This window comes from Thalassophryne amazonica, chromosome 3, assembly GCF_902500255.1.
Source record: "Thalassophryne amazonica chromosome 3, fThaAma1.1, whole genome shotgun sequence".
Classification (NCBI taxonomy): domain Eukaryota; kingdom Metazoa; phylum Chordata; class Actinopteri; order Batrachoidiformes; family Batrachoididae; genus Thalassophryne; species Thalassophryne amazonica.
In genome coordinates, this window is record NC_047105.1 from 149836661 (window position 1) to 149860027 (window position 23367).

General features: G+C 39.4%; 1 protein-coding gene across 1 annotated transcript in view; it reads right to left on the bottom strand.

Moving 5' to 3' along the window:
- zc3h11a (zinc finger CCCH-type containing 11A) overlaps positions 1-23367 on the bottom strand; it is a 110968-nt gene that overhangs the window by 67428 nt on the left and 20173 nt on the right. The window contains exons 2-3 of the mRNA XM_034167513.1: positions 11711-13151; positions 2015-2139 (exon numbers count right to left, since the gene is read on the bottom strand). Of these exons, the coding sequence (XP_034023404.1) occupies positions 2015-2068 (54 nt within the window). The 5' untranslated portion in view covers positions 2069-2139; positions 11711-13151. The remainder of the gene's footprint in view (positions 1-2014; positions 2140-11710; positions 13152-23367) is intronic.

The following is a 23367-nucleotide window of genomic DNA, read 5'->3' on the forward strand; positions in this document are numbered from 1 at the left end:
TTTATTTTGTCATCTACCTATGTCTACCATACACAAAACCAAGGTCTATTGCTGGTACGGTTTCTGTCAATTTATTATTCTTATTACCATCATTATTTTTTGGGTCCAGTCGGAGTGGGGGTGTTTTGAGTGTGTACAGAAAAGGAAAAAGAAAAAAAATTGAAAAAATGAAAAATCTTTTGTAACCACGCTGATGATTTATTGTTTGTGTTTCTGATTTTTTCAATAAAAAGATAAAAAAAAAAAACTTAGATCGGCCTTGCTCCATTACCTTTTCTTTTAATTTTTCATGATTTTGACAAAAGCTATTTTTTATTCACAGATACTGTTCATATTGTAACCAAATACAACAACGAAGTTGTTTTAAACAACTTCAAAAATTTTAAACAGGGCTGTGAAATGAAAATTGTGAAATCTGAGGAAAATTTGCAGCGGGTCTGTGGGGAGCAGACACATTTTCAGCATCTCCTGGAAGAAAAAAATCTCAAAATTAATGCATACTTAAACAATCCTGTATTCAACCTTTCATTTGAACCGTCAATGATGATGTTGAAATAACAGAATATGACGTGGAAGTAGGACCTGGAATGATTTTCCTTTTAATTGTAAACCAAATTATGCATCAACTCAGAACAACTACATGAAATTTATGAATGAATGAAAAGACGCATTTCAACAATCACAGCTGAAGCTTGTAGAATATTTTGAAAATCATGGTAAAATATCAACGTACCTTGTAGTAAAAAGTCACTTATACTCTTATGTAAATTCCTGTAAATCCATAATTCAAAGCCACAGTGTCTTTTTCCCATGAAAAAAGTCTACATTAATAAAAACTCATTTACATTCTTGTGTAAATTCATGTAAATCATTTCAAAGCCAGTCTTTTTTTCCCAATGAAAGAAAGTCTAATTAATGAAAAAAGTCACATAATCTTGTCTAAAATCCTGTTTGAACAGCACAATGTTTATTTACCAGAGAGAGAAAAACTCTTACCGTGTTTCCTGAGGGCACAGTTCACTTTTCCCGTTTCATCTTTCAAATGTGTTGATGAAGCCAACGACAATTCCACAGATTCTTGTCCTTAGACTTTTTCAAACAGTCTTTCTCGCCATCTTCTCTCTGTCCGACGTCAGTCTGTGACACAGACATGCTGCAAAATTCTTCTTTTAAAAACTTGAGAGCTCTAAAAGTTTGTGATGTCAACCAACCAGTCCTGCTTTACGACAACTGTCGTAACAGCCAGGCTTTGAGTGGCATTTATTCTCCACCAAGTTCTGCGGATCCGAGGAAACTGATTTGTATCCTATGTAAAACATGGGAGACCTTGTTTTCATTTAGGACGACAGATAAAAGCTCCCTGTTTTTCATTGCTCATGAAGTTCTTTTTAAAAATGGAAAGAAAGACAGTATGTGTGTTTATTTACTTATTTGCTGATGTGAAAATGAGGGGTTGTGGTGGGCTTAGCGTTTAGCACTGTTGCCTCTCACTTCCCACCTGGTCCTTTCTGTGTGGAGTTTGCGTGTTCTCCCCATGTTTGTGTGGCTTCCCTCCGGGTGCTGCCGCTTCCTCCCACATCCAAAGACATGCAGGTTACGTGAACTGGTGACTTTAAATAGTCCGCAGGTGTGCCTGAGTGTGTTTGTTTGTCTATATGTGGCCGTGCATTAAACAGGCGTCCTGTGCAGGGTGAACCCAGCCTCAGGCCCTATGACTGTTGGGACAGGCTCCAGCCCCTCCAGTCATCCTTAAGGAGGAAGCGGGTCCACAAAGTGGATAGATGGAAAATGATCGGTGACTTAAAACCTCTAATTCGACCCGAATCATGGGCTTAGTGATCTGTGACACCCCGAGTTATCATTTGTCTTGATATTTCTGACAGCCAGCTGACGTCTGACACCTTAAAGTGCAGCTGACACATTTTTTTTTTTTTTGTCACTGATTCTCATTATTTTTATTTATCTATCAGTGGTTTTGGTATTGTGGCAGTCCTGGTGTGTTAGTGTTGCTTACTTTGGTGCAGGTGGAGTAATAATAGAAGAAGCAGTCGTCGCCGTGGCTGGCCATGTCAACACTGCTCTCAGGAAGTGACAGGAACAGGAAAACTTTCACTTGGACTTCTCTTCAGGGCACTGAACCTGTGGGAAAAGAAGTACAACGCCACATGACAACAACCCTTTCTATCTCACACACTCACACACACACACACACACACACACACACACACACACACACACACACACACACACACACACACACACACACACACACACACACACACACACACCTCTGTGTAAAACAACTCACATTATTAATACAGTTTTTAGGGCTGGGCAAGTTAATGTGTTATAATCACGCTAACACATTAACTAATTAATGCTGACAATTTTATTATTGCACGTTAACACAGTTGTTTTTTTTTTTAAATATCACCTAAATGCAACACACACAGCTGATACCAGCAAACCATTCAACGAAACACAGTGCGGCGCGAGGCTTCGGCACACTACGTTAGATGCAGCGTGTGGGAGAACTATAGATAAACAAAGCCAAGAGAAGCTTGCAAATGTGACAGCGAAATGGACTGCTACAGACTGCAGTCAGTCTGAGAGACATTCTGAGAATCACAACAAATAATGCTACGTATGAGATTCCCTCACGGCGCACCATGAAGGAGAGGACTGCAAAAGCCACAACTGCACAACGTGCCCCCGCTGTTGCACTCACTGGGACGACTGGACATCTCCGGGTAATTTTACACTGCAGTTTAGCATATTTTGTTGGTTTGTTTTTTCTTCTTGGTGGTGGGACAAAGCAGGTTGAGAAACTCACCCGGAACAGACAGACACTGAGGGACTTCTTAAAAACCCCTTTAAAAAAAAAACATAACAAATAACTTCCGTCAGAAGGAATCAACACATTTCCAGATGTCATCTTCCAAAGCAAGGGTGTCATGTGCAGAACAGTTTTCCGCTGTGGTGATTAATCCTGGCAACAGGCAAGATTAAAAGACTTTATTTATTAACCTCTGAGCCGGTGACACAGGCCAAACGGTCTTGCTAAAAATCAGTCCCCCGATGACACGTTTCAGCGATTATCACCTCATTTCTGCTTCAAACTGCCTCCAGTCATCATCTGTCTCAGCAACAGATATCTGAAGCTTTTCTACAACAATCATTGCCACATAAATTCAGCATTATTTCATCATAAAAGACGGCGGAAGCGATCAGAGTGTGAACACATCAGCCACCCGACATGCCCGACACTGCATGTCGGGCATGTCAAAACATCACAGAATTTCACCTTGTTTCTGCTTAAAACTGACTTTAGAATGATTTAAGAGGTTTTACTTTATCATTAGATGGTTAATAATCAAAATTAAACCATTTGATTGCTTTAGGTGAAGAGACTCCTTCTCAGACGTGCTGCTGTGGTCCGAAATGACGCATGCACAAATGCAAAAGGTGGACTGATGTTGAGGGGCAGACTGTTTGGTCTGCCACACTGGATTCAGCATTATTATTGCTTGTTATTCATTACTGTAAATAAATCTCCTTTCATTCACACCTGTTCTCATCATTGCTCCCAGCATTTCAATCCATCGCCTGACCAGTCCGGTTCCATCTGGACCTCTAAGCATGTAACAAGTAACATACTATGTCAGTATGATAGACATACGAAACGGAAAATAAGTGCGTCTTAAGTCTGGACTTGAAAGTCTCCACAGAATCTGACTGTTTTATTGATGCAGGGAGATCATTCCACAGAACAGGGGCACGATAAGAGAAAACTCTGTGACCCACAGAATTCTTATTCACCCTAGGGACACAAAGTAGTCCTGCACCCTGAGAACACAGAACCCAGGCCGGTACGTAAGGTTTAATTAGGTCAGCTCGGTAGGGAGGTGCCAGTCTGTGAACAATTTTATAGACTAGTAGCAGAACCTTAAAATCTGATCTCACTGGGACAGGAAGCCAGTGAAGGGACACCAAAATGGGTGTAATGTGGTCAAACTTTCTGCTTTGTGGCCAAAGTCTGGCTGCAGCATTTTGAACCAATTGGAGAGCCCTAATGCTGGACTGCGGTAAACCAGAAAATAGAACATTGCAGTAGTTCAATCTAGAAGAGATAAAGGCATGGATCAGGGTCTCAGCATCAGCCATAGACAGGATGGGATGAATCTTCACTGTGTTTCACAGGTGGAAGAAAGCAGTACTCGTAATATCTCTAATGTGGAGGTCAAAGGACAACGAAGGATCAAAAATTACCCCAAGGTTCCTCACTTTGTCAGTGTGATGTATGACACACGAGCCTAGTGTCAATGGCGCAACACCAGTATAAAGTGGGACTGGTTAGGGGCTGTGCTTTGTATACGAGGTCTGTGAGAAAAGTAACGGACCTTTTTATTTTTTTCAAAAACTATATGGATTTGATTCATACGTTTTTACATCAGCCAAGCTTGAACCTTCGTGCGCATGCGTGAGTTTTTTCACGCCTGTCGGTTGCGTCATTCGCCTGTGGGCAGGCTTTGAGTGAGCACTGCTCCACCCCTCTCGTCGTCGTTTCATTGCGAGGAAATGGTGGAATGATTTGGGCTTTTTTTCCATCAGAATTTTTTCAGAAACTGTTAGAGACAGGCAGCTGGAAACCATTAGAAAAATTTATCTGGCTTTCGGTGAAAATGTTACGGGCTTGGCAGAGAATAAGGAGTGTTACTACAGCTTTAAGGACGGCCCACAATGGCGCATGGCGCGCCGTGCTCCGAGCCGCCATCGAGAGGCAGAAACCACCACATCATTTCTAAACGGATGGCTGTGTGGAGCTGGGACCGTCGTGTGCAATTTCTCTGGTTATCACAAGAGCTGGACATCAGCCATTTTCCGGCAGATTTCACTTTTAACAAGAGATTTTGTCATGGAAAGCCGCACGGAGGCTTCGCACATCACGACCGATTCGCTGATAGAGCTAGACAAAGGAACACCTCCGTTTCGGAGTGTTAGAGGACAAGGTGGGACATGCCCAGCTCTCCACAATTTCTCTTATACTCACTGGGCTTGTAAGCACTGAAAGCCGAGATAGGCTTGTCCCAACTTGTCCTCTAACACTCCAACTTGTCCTCTAACACTCCAAAACCGACATGCGTGGAAAAACTCACGCATGCGCACGAAGGTTCAAGCTTGGCTGACGTAAAAACATATGAATCAAATACTGTGAGAAATCTTGGAGTCATTTTTGATCAGGATATGTCATTCAAAGCGCATATTAAACAAATATGTAGGACTGCTTTTTTGCATTTATGCAATATCTCTAAAATCAGAAAGGTCTTGTCTCAGAGTGATGCTGAAAAACTAATTCATGCATTTATTTCCTCTAGGCTGGACTATTGTAATTCATTATTATCAGGTTGTCCTAAAAGTTCCCTAAAAAGCCTTCAGTTAATTCAAAATGCTGCAGCTAGAGTACTGACAGGGACTAGAAGGAGAGAGCATATCTCACCCATATTGGCCTCTCTTCATTGGCTTCCTGTTAATTCTAGAATAGAATTTAAAATTCTTCTTCTTAATTATAAGGTTTTGAATAATCAGGTTCCATCTTATCTTAGGGACCTCATAGTACCATATTACCCCAATAGAGCGCTTCGCTCTCAGACTGCAGGCTTACTTGTAGTTCCTAGGGTTTGTAAGAGTAGAATGGGAGGCAGAGCCTTCAGCTTTCAGGCTCCTCTCCTGTGGAACCAGCTCCCAATTCAGATCAGGGAGACAGACACCCTCTCTACTTTTAAGATTAGGCTTAAAACTTTCCTTTTTGCTAAAGCTTATAGTTAGGGCTGGATCAGGTGACCCTGAACCATCCCTTAGTTATGCTGCTATAGACGTAGACTGCTGGGGGGTTCCCATGATGCACTGAGTGTTTCTTTCTCTTTTTGCTCTGTATGCACCACTCTGCATTTAATCATTAGTGATTGATCTCTGCTCCCCTCCACAGCATGTCTTTTTCCTGGTTCTCTCCCTCAGCCCCAACCAGTCCCAGCAGAAGACTGCCCCTCCCTGAGCCTGGTTCTGCTGGAGGTTTCTTCCTGTTAAAAGGGAGTTTTTCCTTCCCACTGTAGCCAAGTGCTTGCTCACAGGGGGTCGTTTTGACCGTTGGGGTTTTACATAATTATTGTATGGCCTTGCCTTACAATATAAAGTGCCTTGGGGCAACTGTTTGTTGTGATTTGGCGCTATATAAAAAAATTGATTGATTGATTTATTTTTTGAAAAAAATAAAAAGGTACGATACTTTTCTCACAGACCTCGTATTGTGCCTAAAACTCTGGTGAATATATTATCTGGGTTTATAGACGTTGTTATTGTGTTTTGTTTATGTAAACATGCGAGAAGCTCAGCGCTGTTTTCAGTTGGCTTTGTTGTGAGCTGTGATCACTTCCTGTTCATACCATTCTGGGGGAAAGTGAAGTTTGCTCTTCAGCACCCTGATTATTACAACACGGTTTGTCCTGTTTGTTCCAGTTAACAACTATCACTGCCTGGAACAATGAGATTTATACACCAAGCTGACCTGAAATGAACAGTGTACATTAAATTCAAAGTGATCAAATTAAAATTCACATTTATTAATTTATATGGCGCCAAATCATGACTAGTCGCCTCAAGGCGCTTCACAAACATCATTTAAAAGGCAGAATAAAATGAATTAAGATTAAAAACACAACATTTTAAACATAAGTACTAAAATAATAAAAGAAGACACACAATCATATAAAATACTAATGAAAAAACAGGAAAAAAAAAAGTGTCTCCAGTCTGTCCTTAAAAGTCTCCACAGAGTCCAACTGTCAGATCTGCTCAGGCAGATCATTCCACAGAGCTGGGGCACGGTGAGAGAAGGCTCTGTGACCCGCTGATTTTTTTTTTTTTTTACCCTCAGGACACGCAATAGTCCTGCACCCTGTGAACACAGGGCCCAAGCCGGTACGTAGGTCTCAACCAGGCCGGCCAGTTAGGGGGGTACCAGTCTGTGAACAATTATATAGGCCAATAATACTTTAAAACCCGATCTCAGAGAAACCAGAAGCCAATGAAGGGATGCCAGAACTGGTGTAATATGGTCAAACCTTACCATACAATTACAATTACACGTATATGTATTGACTCTGATGATGTTCTCACCGAGATACTCCGCCCTGAGGTTAATCTGCCTGGATACCGACCTTGAGAATATATATAAAATGTCTGTAATTTGGTTTGCGTTTGTGAAGATCCACGCAAATTAAATGTAGCAGACAAGGATTTTCTGGAGTATTTGTTTTAGCAAGTTTTCATCTCTTATTAACGTGGTGGAAGCGTAAAAATTTACATTTTGGTTGTATAGTGCCCATTTGCAATGGTCATCATGGGGATTCTCTATGTTGTTTAGACTATAGCAACTTTCTGGTGCGCAAGGGATTATGGGATATCTCAATAGGGCAAATTAAAAAAAACAATATCCATTCAGAAAGGAAGCTATGGATGGTAAAACTCTCCTGTTTTAAAGCCAATATTCCCAGTGAAAAAGATTTGCCCTGCTGGACAACCCACCGAATGGTGTTTTGTTCAGGACTACTTACAGACGTTAAACGCAGTGACCGCTCTTATCTTTTTCTGCTTCTGTCACCCTTGTGGCAGACCTTGCTTCACTTTCACTTCCCACTCATGTCTCACTTTGGCGCAAAGCTGGTGCCGAGAAGGTAGACAGGATTTGGTACGGTCCACATCTTTCTTCTGTGCCTTCTAAACCATGCTTACCGCATGCCCTTTTCCGCATGTATGCTATTTTGTCACATGGTGGAGACCATGTGTGTCTCTCTGGAAATTTCAGACACCTCCATGATTTCTAAGTGGGAGAACTTGCAAAACCGCAGGGTGTTCAAATACTTATTTTCCTCACTGTATATCCCTCTATGATTTTTATGGACATGTCTGCGGAAACAGGTCACAGTCTCAACTTGTTGAATTTCCCTCCCTTGCAGATAAACTGCACTATCACCAAAGTGGATTTTCTCCACTAATTTCCCTGCTAAGCTAATGAATTCCACACCCACATTTGTCATAAGCCTTCCAGGGTCTCTAATCACTTGCTCCGTGGCCTGCTGTACAGTCCTAATGTTACCCTCCCTGTAGAGCTCTATCCATGTTCACAAACAAGATAGCGGCACCTTCCCCACAAGGGTGAAAGCAGTCTGGCATCAGCAAGCCACGGCAGCCCCAAAATGAAGGCCAGTTATCAATAAAACTAACAGCTTGCTGTGTACAAAATTGTGCCAGCCATCTATTTAACAATGTCAGCCTGCTAAATGCCTCATCATTACCCCGGGAGGGGAGGGGACCAGAGACTATTAATTGATGCCGACACATCTTTCTGGCAAGGTCACAAGTCCTTTCTATGCCTATCTTTGTGACCTCGGAGTGCTTCATCCTGACATCATTGGCTCCGACATAAATAACTATGTGACTGTATCTAATGTCATGTTCCTTAGTCTCAGCATCAGCACCCTAAGATGGGAGGCAATGTCAGGAGTTCTGGCCCCACGTAAATAAAAATAAATAAATATATAAATATATATAAATATATTTACAGGGCTGTGAAATGAAAATTGTGAAATCCGAGGAAAATTCGCAGGGGATCTGGGGGGCGCAGCTCCCCAGGAGCCGGGGTCTCGGGCCTTGTGGGGCCCCAGTAACCAAATTAAATTTTTATCTAAGGAAACATTTTCAGCATCTCCTGGAAGATCAAATCTCAAAAGAAGTGCATATTTAAAGGATCCTGTATTCAACTTTTCATTTGAACTGTCAGTGATAATGTTGAAATAACAGAATATGATGTGGAAGTTGGACATGGAACAATTTTCCTTTTAATTGTAAATCAAATTATGCATTAACACAGGAGCCACACAGCGTCACCGCAGCAACCAACCAGTCCTGCTTTACGACAACTGTTTTGACAGCCAGGCTCTGAGTGGCATTTATTCTCCTCGATTGATTGATTGATAAGAAATTAACGACACTATCAACACATAAGTGTCATATAAGTGTCAAACAATTGCCAAATATCCACCTGGAACATTAAACATAAAATACACCACAATATCCATCATCATAGGTTAAACAGCAGGTTATCAGTAGTTTAGGAATGCGACTACTTCACTGGGATAATTCCCTACCCTTTACATTTATTCTCCTCGAAACTCCACGGACCCGAGGAAACTGATTTGTATCTGTAACACACAGATCAGTGTCTGCGGACTCATAAAACTTGCATGTCATAAAAAAAGAATGTTTTGTGATAAGCATTTAAAAAACTGAGTAACAATCACGATAAAAGAGTACAACACGAACACCCCCCCCTCCTCTCCATGATGAAATCCCTGAAATCCCACGGATCCGCGGACTTTTCACAGCGCTGCATTTAACATCAGCCTAAATTCCTGACTTTGTAAGCTGACTTTGCGGGTGATAGCATCCCCTATCACCAAAGCCCAGCGTTTCGGCCTGGAGACAGGAGTGGAAGTCACCTGTGGGCTCAAAGGACTAACAACAGGTACATCCAAGGGCGAAAACCGCTTCACAGTTCTCAGTGGCGAGTGTGATCGGGGGCAACCGGGCACCAAGCCCTACGCGACTTCCTCCACCTAACCACGGTCCGAAAGCTGTCATCCATAGTCGGCGTTTCTAGGCTGATGCTAATGGGCACGCTAGCCGGTCTAACACTAACCTTGTCTGGAATGTCTGTAACATCGAACTCCACTGAGCTAAGAAGCTGTTGTATCTTACAGACACGGCTTTCAAAAAGAGCCACCCTATCTACCAGCATCACACAGGATTTATGTAAAGTGCAGTGTACTTTATGCACCAGGAAATCTGAGAATATAGCCAAGTTAGCATGAGCTAACTGCTAACGAAAATGCTAACCGCTCCTAAGATTCACATAGGAGTAAAATAAAGAGCTACAATTCACAGCAGTTACACTGACAAACTTAAGGCCCAGTCACACGGCACTTAATGAAGGGTGACGAAGCCCTGACGAAACAAGAAATCTGGACTTTCGTCGGCATCATTTAACCTTCGCGCAGCCTCATTCCTGCATCTGGCACTTCGTCAGGATTTTTAAACTGTTGAAAAATTTGAACGAAGGGCAATGAAAACCTCAATTCGTCTGTTTCGTTTTACTGTCATTCTTGACGTTTTTTAATCGTTTGTGTAGTTTTTGTAACGTTATTGTTTAATTTGACTTCGTTGGAGCAGCTGAATGTTTTCACACAGCGCAGAAGCCGGTTTGTGAGCGCTGAGGCTGCTGCTGTTTCATGTACTGTCGGAAATTACAGGACAAACTCAGCCTGCTTGCTTGGATTTTTTTATCTGTGCGGGGGGTCAGCTTCAATGGGCTCAGGCACCTTACATAGGCCAGAATTAATCTTTTGTGTGGATATAATTAATTATTTTGCCACAAGCAACTGTTGAATTTGAAACAACAAAAAAGTTGTGTAATTTCCGACAGTACATGAATGCAGCATCAGTGGCAGCAGCAGCAGCTCCTGCGTGCGCTTATTATTTTGTATTAAATATAACAATCTGAGTGTAGGAATGATAATCCAGTCCTTCTGTACATGTGACAACAGGTAGATGAATCTAAATGATGATATAAAGAGCTGTTCTGAAGGAAGAATTCACGTTGTGGATCAGTGATCAGCTGGTGGAAATAACCACACGTGAGTCAATGCGCTCGTTCACACGCACTGATTAATTTACTGCTCTGATATATTCAAACATCTTTACACTTAGATTTATTCTCCCTTTTGACAGTTTTCTGTTATAAATAAATATATATGGCTTAGAACATAATACTGCGATACAGCAGTGACCACAGCACAGTTTGTTTGTTTTTTTGTTTTTTTTTAAATTGGAGCACGACGGAGCGCACAGCGTGTCGACAGACAGTGTGGATTCTGATAATGGAGATGATCCCTCTTTTATTCTGGATGAGGAACCAGAGCAGGTGGTCCACCGACCTGCACACAGATCTCCACAGCGTCTGTTTGCAGTTTCTTCAGGACTCAGGTGCTATGAGCTCCGTCCCAGCACCGAGTCCTGGAACTCAGAGATGCAGACACACTCTGCTCCAGCAGTGGCTCCAGGCACTGTTTCGTCGAGATCGTGAGCTTCGGTTTTGTTAATTTCCTCTTCTGTCCCTTTTGCGCTCTTGCTTCGCAGACTGTTCGGTGATAAAAGCTCTTTCGTCCACCTTTCCTCAATGAATTGTGATGTTTTTTACTTTTTACCTTCATTCAGGACGATTCAGATTCGTGTGCCATGTGACTGGGCCATAACAGAAGAATCAGATTGGTAGAAACAGTCATAAAAGAAACGGAGGGAGGAAAAAAAGATGAAATAAACCGTGACGCTGCGGGCGTCCTTCAACACCATTAGTGCACAGTGCGCTCCCAGAGATGGCAGACCGGGCAGTACACACAGTGCAGCGTTTCTGACTCACCCTACAATAAACACAAACTACAAATACACACACGTCCTCTGCCCCGACCCTGAACTTTTCAGATTTGTTCCATCATTGTGATTTATCATCCTGGGCTGTCACTGCCATCTTTCTGTCCTTTAAGGAGCGCTTTGGTTAACACCCGTCTCTCAACATGTTTATGCATATGAGGACACTTACCTGAGGGACTGAGAAGACGAGGCCCTCCTTCACGCACAGCTGGAAGGATGTCTCCGTGACAGTATGGAGTCCTGAAGGAACACTTGATCCATGAGATAAGAGCAAACAGGGGGTGGGTGGTCCAGAGACACGGCTCTCCCACAGACCGCTAAACATTACAGAAGACTGAAGCTACAGTCCTTTGGAGATTTTTTTGTTTTATTTGTGAGAAAGGTTACAAATGGGGAAAAACTGCTCAAAAAGTTAAAAAATCAAAATCAAAAATAGGATCCAAAATAAGATGAAAAAATAAAAAGTAAGAGACATGGGCTGATGTCTGGACAAAAACCTCCAGCTTCTTGGACACGCTGAGGACATTTTGCAGGAGAAGCCATATGGTGAAGATGCAGAAAAATTTGGACATTCATGCTTCCAGATGTTTTCAGCAGTTGATAACCAACACTGAAGAAAAAAGGAAGAAAAAAAAAACAATTTCTTCTGCCAAAGACCTCAGGAGGGAAATCTGCAGGGGTCCTCACAAAGGGCCAAGAGGAGGAATTAAAACCTAAAAGTCAACCAAAAACACTTCCTGGGAACTGAAGAGAGTTATTAGGACACACACACACACACACACAGAGAGAGTGAGGAGATGGTTTCATCATGGCTGGACTCAGTAGATGGCCCACACGACAACCAGAAGCTTCAAACCATTTATTCAGCCGTCAGACCGAGCTGGTCCAGGAACACCGGTTTCCAGAGCCGTGGTTTCACTGCCAAATGCCATGCCATCAGAGCGGCAGCGGCTAAATACCGCGGCTGAACCAGCGGCGTTTGATGGCTGAATAAGGCTGCGTTAGATGGACCTCGGCAGTGGGAACTCGACATGGTGTCATTTTATACCTTCATTTGTTCCACGAACAAAGTGGTGAAAAACCACGGCTCCTTCCAGGTTCACGCTGTTGCTTTTCTACAAACAAACAGTCGTCAACATACAGGTTGAGGCTCAAGTTTCAATCAGGAATAACAACAGAAGATCTGAGCATTTCAGCAGAAATGTCCTCATGTTATCTTGAAATAATCTCAATCCATGATTGATAAACCTCACTTCAGACGTAAGGATTCGGAAATTAATTCTGTGCTGTCGCTGATTTTTTTCCTGGTCAGAGTTCAGAAATTCAGATTTCCCAGTTGTCATTGAACGCAACATAAACAATGGCATGTTTTTCACGTGGAGAAGAAGTAAAGCGTCATCAAAGCAGGAATGCGTCTCAGACCTGAAGACATTCACTGCTGACATTGTTAATCAGGCCAATGGGATCGCTTGCTCTCAGTGGATCAGAGGCTTCTCAAAGACACTAAGATAAATGTTGTGTGGATGAACTAAATGTTGTGTGGATGAACTCACAGACTGAAGGTCCTTCAAGGAGTGGAACCGGACGGCTCGCCTCGTCGACCCAGGTCTCTGCCAATGACAAATAAATCACATCACCGTGTGGCTGCACCCACCAAACTTGGACTTATGTCACCATTTCAAGCTTTTGTATTTTCACTGACAGTTTTATTTTTCAATTTCACATCAATATTGTTTAATAACCTTGTTTCAGTAACTTGCATCACTTCACTGACTCTCTGGTCCACCGCACAACTTCTCAGTACTTAAAGTATTTTCTGGAGCATCAGTCACGGTTTTATTCATTTATTTTACTTTATTACGAGTTTGGGAGGTCCTGCAATTTATATTCTGGTTCAATTCACACACAGATTAATAATAATGATAATGATAAGCAGACCTGCCAACAGGTGTACACGGGGTCCAAACCCTGTATGCCTATGGCCTCCCGGGCCCACCCAGGGCCATGTGACTCGATGCAACAGTAGGGATGTGGGTCAAGAACCACAGAGTCACGCTGGCGACTGCTGTCACGTCAACCTTTCCGTCAAGAGGACGAGCTTTCACCAAGACTTCCACACTTCTCAGCACGTCCACGGAATCATAAGCGATGTATGAGCCAACCAAGTGTTTCATCAAATGCCAACAATACTGACAGAAATATACTCTTTGTGCCACGTTTAAAGGACACGGGCAATTGTCATATTTGAAAAACTCCACACAGTGCCTGATCACAACATCAGCCACTCCAAGGTGCCTCATGTGAATACGTTCTAACCTTACTCAGCCACTGAACGGCACACCGGCCACAGTGGCAGGTGGGGAGTTTGAGTGGAGCAGGGCGGGACGCCTCCAAAAGGGTAAGGCACGCGAGCCGAGGGGCGGCGCAAAGCCTCATGGTGCACAATCCCACAGATTTTAGTTCATCAAAGGACCAGTGCAGAACACCCTTTTCTGTTGTTTATAAATTAATAAAAAAAATAAATCCAATGGACAAGCATCTATTTTAGCCACCATATATACAGTGATGAAAGTGGGCCATGGAAAAAAAAAAAAAAAAAAAGAAATTTTTTGGTAAGACCCGAAGTCCCTGGCGGGGGTCTGGGAGATCTCCCCCAGTTAAATATGAAATCTCAGATGCATTCTGATGCATTTTCAGGCCTATTTACCCACCAAAAAAAAAAGTCTGAAATCTTGTCAGTCACAATGTTGTAGGACACACGTCAATGTGATGTGATGACTTCACTGTTGGCAATTTTGAATACAATTATAAGAAATATAGGTTTTTCCTCAAGTAACTTGAAAATGGTGGTAGACAGGCACATAGGTACCATTGAAGTTGATTATAAACATATGGTTTCCTAGTAACTGTGGAAACACTTGACAGTTTGGCTCCAAGAACCATCACAGGAACCACTACAAACATTGTCACGTTCTATTAAGGATCAATACTCATCAAGATGGATCAATACGCTCAGTTGCGACCTCCATGACGTGAGACGAAATGAGGGTGGTGTGTGACATTCATGGAAGATTTTTTGACAGACAAAAACATACTCCACAAATATCAAGAATATCACGCACTATTAAGAAACCTATTCAGATGTGTTAAGTCACATTAAGAAATGTCAGGAAGGTGTCACAAATGACAGAAAAGTGACATTCGTAACGCGTCTTGCTTATGTGTAAACGCACCATTAAATTAACCAGGAAGGAGTTTCATAAAGAAGGCCATATTTATAACACATAAAGTAGATATCAATACCTTCAAAGTGGAATCAGTTTGAAGAGTTTTATTTACTGCCCACATGAGCTTTTCGTCTAATGAAATTCAACCACAAAATGTTTTTTTCAGATTTCAGAGGTTTCTCCCACAATAACTGTTTACCACAGATATGCCAAATTTACATATTTCATAGTCAGTATAGCTGCATTAAGGAGCCAAGAAATGGAAAGGCTTCTTTGAGTGTAATGGTATGCTTCAGTGTCTCAAACATGGATGATCGCAATAGTCAATGTAATATTTTCCATAGTTTGAGCATACATAAACTTCACAGTTTAGTGTCAATGTCTGTTCTTTGTCTATAGCCCAAGTCTGGGTGTCCATGACAACTGCCACAGAAAATTTCAGGCCTCTAAGTCCATTATTTGCTGAGATATTCTACCTTGAACATGGTTCCAGAAATGACGGCCATAATTTTTGCCTAAAACAACATCAGACCCCACGCACACTAAATTGGCCATATCTCAGAAACTACTTGACCTACAGGCCTCAAAATACAGATTTGGTGTTCTGAATAGTCTGGGAATATTTGATTAAAATTTAAAGAAAATCTGAGACAAAGTGCATGAGGCCCCTCAAATATTCATTGAATTGACTTGGAATGACCCTAACTCAAATTATGACAGATTACAGTGCCCAAATTCTGTACTATACCTTACTAACAGGGATTATGACAGATTACAGTGCCCAAACACTGTATTATACCTAACTAACAGGGATTACGACAGGTTACAGTGACTAAATACTGTATTACATCTTACTCACTCGGATTGTAACAGATTATGGTGACTAAAAACTGTTTATGGTTAACTAACTCAAATTATGACAGATTATAGTGACTAAATACTGTATTATAGTTTCAGGGCTGTAAAATGAAAATTGTGAAATCCGAGGAAAATTTGCAGGGGGTCTGGGAGGCATAGAGACCCCGGCAGGACCCAGTGGGATCCCAGAAACCTAAGTAATTTTTTTTAATCTAATGATACATTTTCAGCATCTCCTGGAACAAAAAAAAAAAATCTCAAAATTAGTGCATATTTAAATGACCCTGCAGGCACTGACATTAAGCTTTTTAGTGTACTTGTCCTATAGGAAAAGCTGGTTGTCCGGACAACCCGTGAGTGAGATTGAAATTAAATATTTATCACATATACTTTGCTCTGACTTGTCACTTAATAAAAAGTAAGTACTTTAACTTTAATATTCCAACATAAGAATTGCAGCTGAAATAGAAAAATCATTACATTTCAACATTTTCTGGAACTGAGATTCAGATTAAATATTTATCACATCTGCTTTGCTCTGACTTGTCACTTAATAAAAACCTGTCATACGTCTTTTGTTTGTATGTACTTTAACTTTAATATTCCAACATAACTGCAGCTGAAATAGAAAAATCATTACATTTCAACATTTTCTGGGACTGAGATTCAGATTAAATGTTTATCACATCTACTTTGCTGTGACATATCACTTCATGAAAAAGTTAATACTGTCACTCTCCTGTGTGGGTGGTAAAATTCAATTTCCAAAAAATACATTTTATTACATGTTGCATGCATAGCCTCTCGCCTTTTAATCCCTTAACCAAGACATAGCGCATAATGTTTCTCTCCTGTGTTGTTCATAATTGGGGAAAAAATTAAAATAATTGGTAAATGCCAATATGCATCTGCTTCTCTCCTGTGTGTTTTCTGAATTATCACTGTTCAATGCATGATCATTTGCCAGTATGTTTTTTGATAAAGCAAATCAAATTCTTTTATTTCAACATTTACAAATGACTAACTGGTCCGCAATTGAAGGAAAATGCTGACAGACATGGCAGATTCAATTTCAAATTCTATTGTGATTTACTAACTCTGATTATGACAGACTGCAGTGACTAAATACTGTACTGTGGTTTACTAACTCGGATTATGACAGACTGCAGTGACTAAATACTGTATTGTGGTTTACTAACACAGATTATGACAGACTGGAGTGACTAAATACTGTATTGTGGTTTACTAACTCTGATTATGACAGACTGCAGTGACTAAATACTGTATTGTGGTTTACTAACACAGATTATGACAGACTGCAGTGACTAAATACTGTATTGTGGTTTACTAACTCTGATTATGACAGACTGCAGTGACTAAATACTGTATTGTGGTTTACTAACTCTGATTATGACAGACTGCAGTGACTAAATACTGTATTGTGGTTTACTAACACAGATTATGACAGACTGCAGTGACTAAATACTGTATTGTGGTTTACTAACAGATTATGACAGATTGCAGTGACTAAATACTGTATTGTGGTTTACTAACACAGATTATGACAGACTGCAGTGACTAAATACTGTATTGTGGTTTACTAACACAGATTATGACAGATTGCAGTGACTAAATACTGTATTGTGGTTTACTAACACAGATTATGACAGATTGATATGACTAAATACTGTATTGTGGTTTACTAATTCGGATATGACATATTACAGTGACTAAATACTGTATTGTGGTTTACTAACTCGAATTACGACAGATTACAATGTCTAAATACTGTATTGTGGTTTACTAAATCGGATATGACAGATTACAATGTCTAAATACTGTATTGTGGTTTACTAACTCGGATATGACATATTACAGTGACTAAATACTGTATTGTGGTTTACTAACTCGGATATGACAGATTACAATGTCTAAATACTGTATTGTGGTTTACTAACTCGGATATGACATATTACAGTGACTAAATACTGTATTGTGGTTTAATAACTCGGATATGACAGATTACAGTGTCTAAATACTGTATTGTGGTTTACTAACTCGGATATGACAGATTACAATGTCTAAATACTGTATTGTGGTTTTCTAACTCAGATATGACAGATTACAATGTCTAAATACTGTATTGTGGTTTACTAACTCGGATATGACATATTACAGTGACTAAATACTGTATTGTGGTTTACTAACTCGGATATGACAGATTACAATGTCTAAATACTGTATTGTGGTTTACTAACTCGGATATGACAGATTACAGTGACTAAATACTGTATTGTGGTTTACTAACAGATTATGACAGATTGCTGTGACTAAATACTGTATTGTGGTTTACTAACTCGAATTATGACAGATTACAATGTCTAAATACTGTGTTGTGGTTTACTAACTCGGATATGACATATTACAGTGACTAAATACTGTATTGTGGTTTACTAACTCGAATTACGACAGATTACAATGTCTAAATACTGTATTGTGGTTTACTAACTCGGATATGACAGATTACAATGTCTAAATACTGTATTGTGGTTTACTAACTCGGATATGACATATTACAGTGACTAAATACTGTATTGTGGTTTACTAACTCGGATATGACAGATTACAATGTCTAAATACTGTATTGTGGTTTACTAACTCGGATATGACATATTACAGTGACTAAATACTGTATTGTGGTTTACTAACTCGGATATGACAGATTACAGTGTCTAAATACTGTATTGTGGTTTACTAACTTGGATATGACAGATTACAATGTCTAAATACTGTATTGTGGTTTTCTAACTCGGATATGACAGATTACAATGTCTAAATACTGTATTGTGGTTTACTAACTCGGATATGACAGATTACAATGTCTAAATACTGTATTGTGGTTTACTAACTCGGATATGACATATTACAGTGACTAAATACTGTATTGTGGTTTACTAACTCGGATATGACAGATTACAATGTCTAAATACTGTATTGTGGTTTACTAACTCGGATATGACAGATTACAGTGACTAAATACTGTATTGTGGTTTACTAACAGATTATGACAGATTGCTGTGACTAAATACTGTATTGTGGTTTACTAACTCGAATTATGACAGATTACAATGTCTAAATACTGTATTGTGGTTTACTAACTCGGATATGACATATTACAGTGACTAAATACTGTATTGTGGTTTACTAACTCGAATTATGACAGATTACAATGTCTAAATACTGTATTGTGGTTTACTAACTCGGATTATGACAGATTACAATGTCTAAATACTGTATTGTGGTTTACTAACTCGGATATGACAGATTACAATGTCTAAATACTGTATTGTTTACTAACTCGGATATGACATATTACAGTGACTAAATACTGTATTGTGGTTTACTAACTCGGATATGACAGATTACAATGTCTAAATACTGTATTGTGGTTTACTAACTCGGATATGACATATTACAGTGACTAAATACTGTATTGTGGTTTACTAACTCGGATATGACAGATTACAGTGTCTAAATACTGTATTGTGGTTTACTAACTCGGATATGACAGATTACAATGTCTAAATACTGTATTGTGGTTTTCTAACTCGGATATGACAGATTACAATGTCTAAATACTGTATTGTGGTTTACTAACTCGGATATGACAGATTACAATGTCTAAATACTGTATTGTGGTTTACTAACTCGGATATGACATATTACAGTGACTAAATACTGTATTGTGGTTTACTAACTCGGATATGACAGATTACAATGTCTAAATACTGTATTGTGGTTTACTAACTCGGATATGACAGATTACAGTGACTAAATACTGTATTGTGGTTTACTAACAGATTATGACAGATTGCTGTGACTAAATACTGTATTGTGGTTTACTAACTCGAATTATGACAGATTACAATGTCTAAATACTGTATTGTGGTTTACTAACTCGGATATGACATATTACAGTGACTAAATACTGTATTGTGGTTTACTAACTCGAATTATGACAGATTACAATGTCTAAATACTGTATTGTGGTTTACTAACTCGGATATGACAGATTACAATGTCTAAATACTGTATTGTGGTTTACTAACTCGGACATATTACAGTGACTAAATACTGTATTGTGGTTTACTAACAGATTATGACAGATTGCAGTGACGAAATACTGTATTGTGGTTTACTAACAGATTATAACAGATTGCAGTGACTAAATACTGTATTGTGGTTTACTAACTCGGATTATGACACATTACAATGTCTAAATACTGTATTGTGGTTTACTAACTTGGATATGACATATTACAGTGACTAAATACTGTATTGTGGTTTACTAACTCGAATTACGACAGATTACAATGTCTAAATACTGTATTGTGGTTTACTAACTCGGATATGACATATTACAGTGACTAAATACTGTATTGTGGTTTACTAACTCGGATATGACAGATTACAATGTCTAAATACTGTATTGTGGTTTACTAACTCAGACATGACAGATTACAATGTCTAAATACTGTATTGTGGTTTACTAACTCGGATATGACAGATTACAATGTCTAAATACTGTATTGTGGTTTACTAACTCGGATATGACAGATTACAATGTCTAAATACTGTATTGTGGTTTACTAACTCGGATATGACAGATTACAGTGACTAAATACTGTATTGTGGTTTACTAACAGATTATGACAGATTGCTGTGACAAAATACTGTACTGTGGTTTACTAACTCGAATTATGACAGATTACAATGTCTAAATACTGTATTGTGGTTTACTAACTCGGATATGACATATTACAGTGACTAAATACTGTATTGTGGTTTACTAACTCGAATTATGACAGATTACAATGTCTAAATACTGTATTGTGGTTTACTAACTCGGATTATGACAGATTACAATGTCTAAATACTGTATTGTGGTTTACTAACTCGGATATGACATATTACAGTGACTAAATACTGTATTGTGGTTTACTAACAGATTATGACAGATTGCAGTGACTAAATACTGTATTGTGGTTTACTAACACAGATTATAACAGATTGCAGTGACTAAATACTGTATTGTGGCTTACTAACTCGGATTATGACACATTACAATGTCTAAATACTGTATTGTGGTTTACTAACTTGGATATGACATATTACAGTGACTAAATACTGTATTGTGGTTTACTAACTCGAATTACGACAGATTACAATGTCTAAATACTGTATTGTGGTTTACTAACTCGGATATGACATATTACAGTGACTAAATACTGTATTGTGGTTTACTAACTCAGATATGACAGATTACAATGTCTAAATACTGTATTGTGGTTTACTAACTCAGACATGACAGATTACAATGTCTAAATACTGTATTGTGGTTTACTAACTCGGATATGACAGATTACAATGTCTAAATACTGTATTGTGGTTTACTAACTCGGATATGACAGATTACAATGTCTAAATACTGTATTGTGGTTTACTAACTCGGATATGACAGATTACAATGTCTAAATACTGTATTGTGGTTTACTAACTCGGATATGACAGATTACAATGTCTAAATACTGTATTGTGGTTTACTAACTCGGATATGACAGATTACAATGTCTAAATACTGTATTGTGGTTTACTAACTCGGATATGACATATTACAGTGACTAAATACTGTATTGTGGTTTACTAACTCGGATATGACATATTACAGTGACTAAATACTGTATTGTGGTTTACTAACTCGGATATGACATATTACAGTGACTAAATACTGTATTGTGGTTTACTAACTCGGATATGACATATTACAGTGACTAAATACTGTATTGTGGTTTACTAACTCGGATATGACATATTACAGTGACTAAATACTGTATTGTGGTTTACTAACTCGGATATGACATATTACAGTGACTAAATACTGTATTGTGGTTTACTAACTCGGACATGACAGATTACAATGTCTAAATACTGTATTGTGGTTTACTAACTCGGATATGACATATTACAGTGACTAAATACTGTATTGTGGTTTACTAACTCGGATATGACAGATTACAATGTCTAAATACTGTATTGTGGTTTACTAACTCGGATATGACAGATTACAGTGACTAAATACTGTATTGTGGTTTACTAACAGATTATGACAGATTGCTGTGACTAAATACTGTATTGTGGTTTACTAACTCGAATTATGACAGATTACAATGTCTAAATACTGTATTGTGGTTTACTAACTCGGATATGACATATTACAGTGACTAAATACTGTATTGTGGTTTACTAACTCGAATTATGACAGATTACAATGTCTAAATACTGTATTGTGGTTTACTAACTCGGATTATGACAGATTACAATGTCTAAATACTGTATTGTGGTTTACTAACTCGGATATGACAGATTACAATGTCTAAATACTGTATTGTGGTTTACTAACTCGGATATGACATATTACAGTGACTAAATACTGTATTGTGGTTTACTAACTCGGATATGACAGATTACAATGTCTAAATACTGTATTGTGGTTTACTAACTCGGATATGACATATTACAGTGACTAAATACTGTATTGTGGTTTACTAACTCGGATATGACAGATTACAGTGTCTAAATACTGTATTGTGGTTTACTAACTCGGATATGACAGATTACAATGTCTAAATACTGTATTGTGGTTTTCTAACTCGGATATGACAGATTACAATGTCTAAATACTGTATTGTGGTTTACTAACTCGGATATGTTGGTATGTTCTCGTTGGTATCACTTCCTGTTCCGGAGCACAGCGGTGTTTTGCTGTATCTGTTAATTTTGGCTCTCTGTTGGGACTGTTTACACAGAGACTGCTACCTGCTGCTTTGGACTTTGAACTAATAGTCTTTTTCAAGACTTTTTTACTTTTTTACCTTTTTATTTTTTTTTTTTTTTTTTTTACTTTTTTACTTGACTCTACTGGTGGTCGGCTCTCACTGCGGTATTGTATCACTTCTTGTTCCGGAGCACAGCGGTGTTTTTCTGTATCTGTTAGCTGTTTGATCTGCGCAGTTAGATTGATCTAGTTATCTAGATTACGATTTGTTTCCCAGTGTAATCTTTACGTGCCTTAACTAAAGCACTCCTTCTGCTGAATCACCTCTAAATTATTTACACATTATTCGCTTTGCGTGTTTTTAGGAATCCGCTAGCTTAGCGTAGCTACTAGCTCTTAGCCGATTTAGCATGGCGGCTTCTCCTGTCTCTCCCGCACTTTTCTGCTCTGGGTGTGAAATGTTTAGTTATTCCTCGGCCTCCTTTAGCAGTAATGGTACTTGTAATAAGTGTAGCTTATTCGTAGCTTTGGAGGCCAGGCTGGGCGAATTGGAGACTCGGCTCCGCACCGTGGAAAATTCTACAGCTAGCAAGGCCCCTGTAGTCGGTGCGGACCAAGGTAGCTTAGCCGCCGTTAGTTCCCCCCTGGCAGATCCCGAGCAGCCGGGAAAGCAGGCCGACTGGGTGACTGTGAGGAGGAAGCGTAGCCCTAAACAGAAGCCCCGTGTACACCGCCAACCCGTTCACATCTTTAACCGTTTTTCCCCACTCGACGATACACCCGCCGAGGATCAAACTCTGGTTATTGGCGACTCTGTTTTGAGAAATGTGAAGTTAGCGACACCAGCAACCATAGTCAATTGTCTTCCGGGGGCCAGAGCAGGCGACATTGAAGGAAATTTGAAAC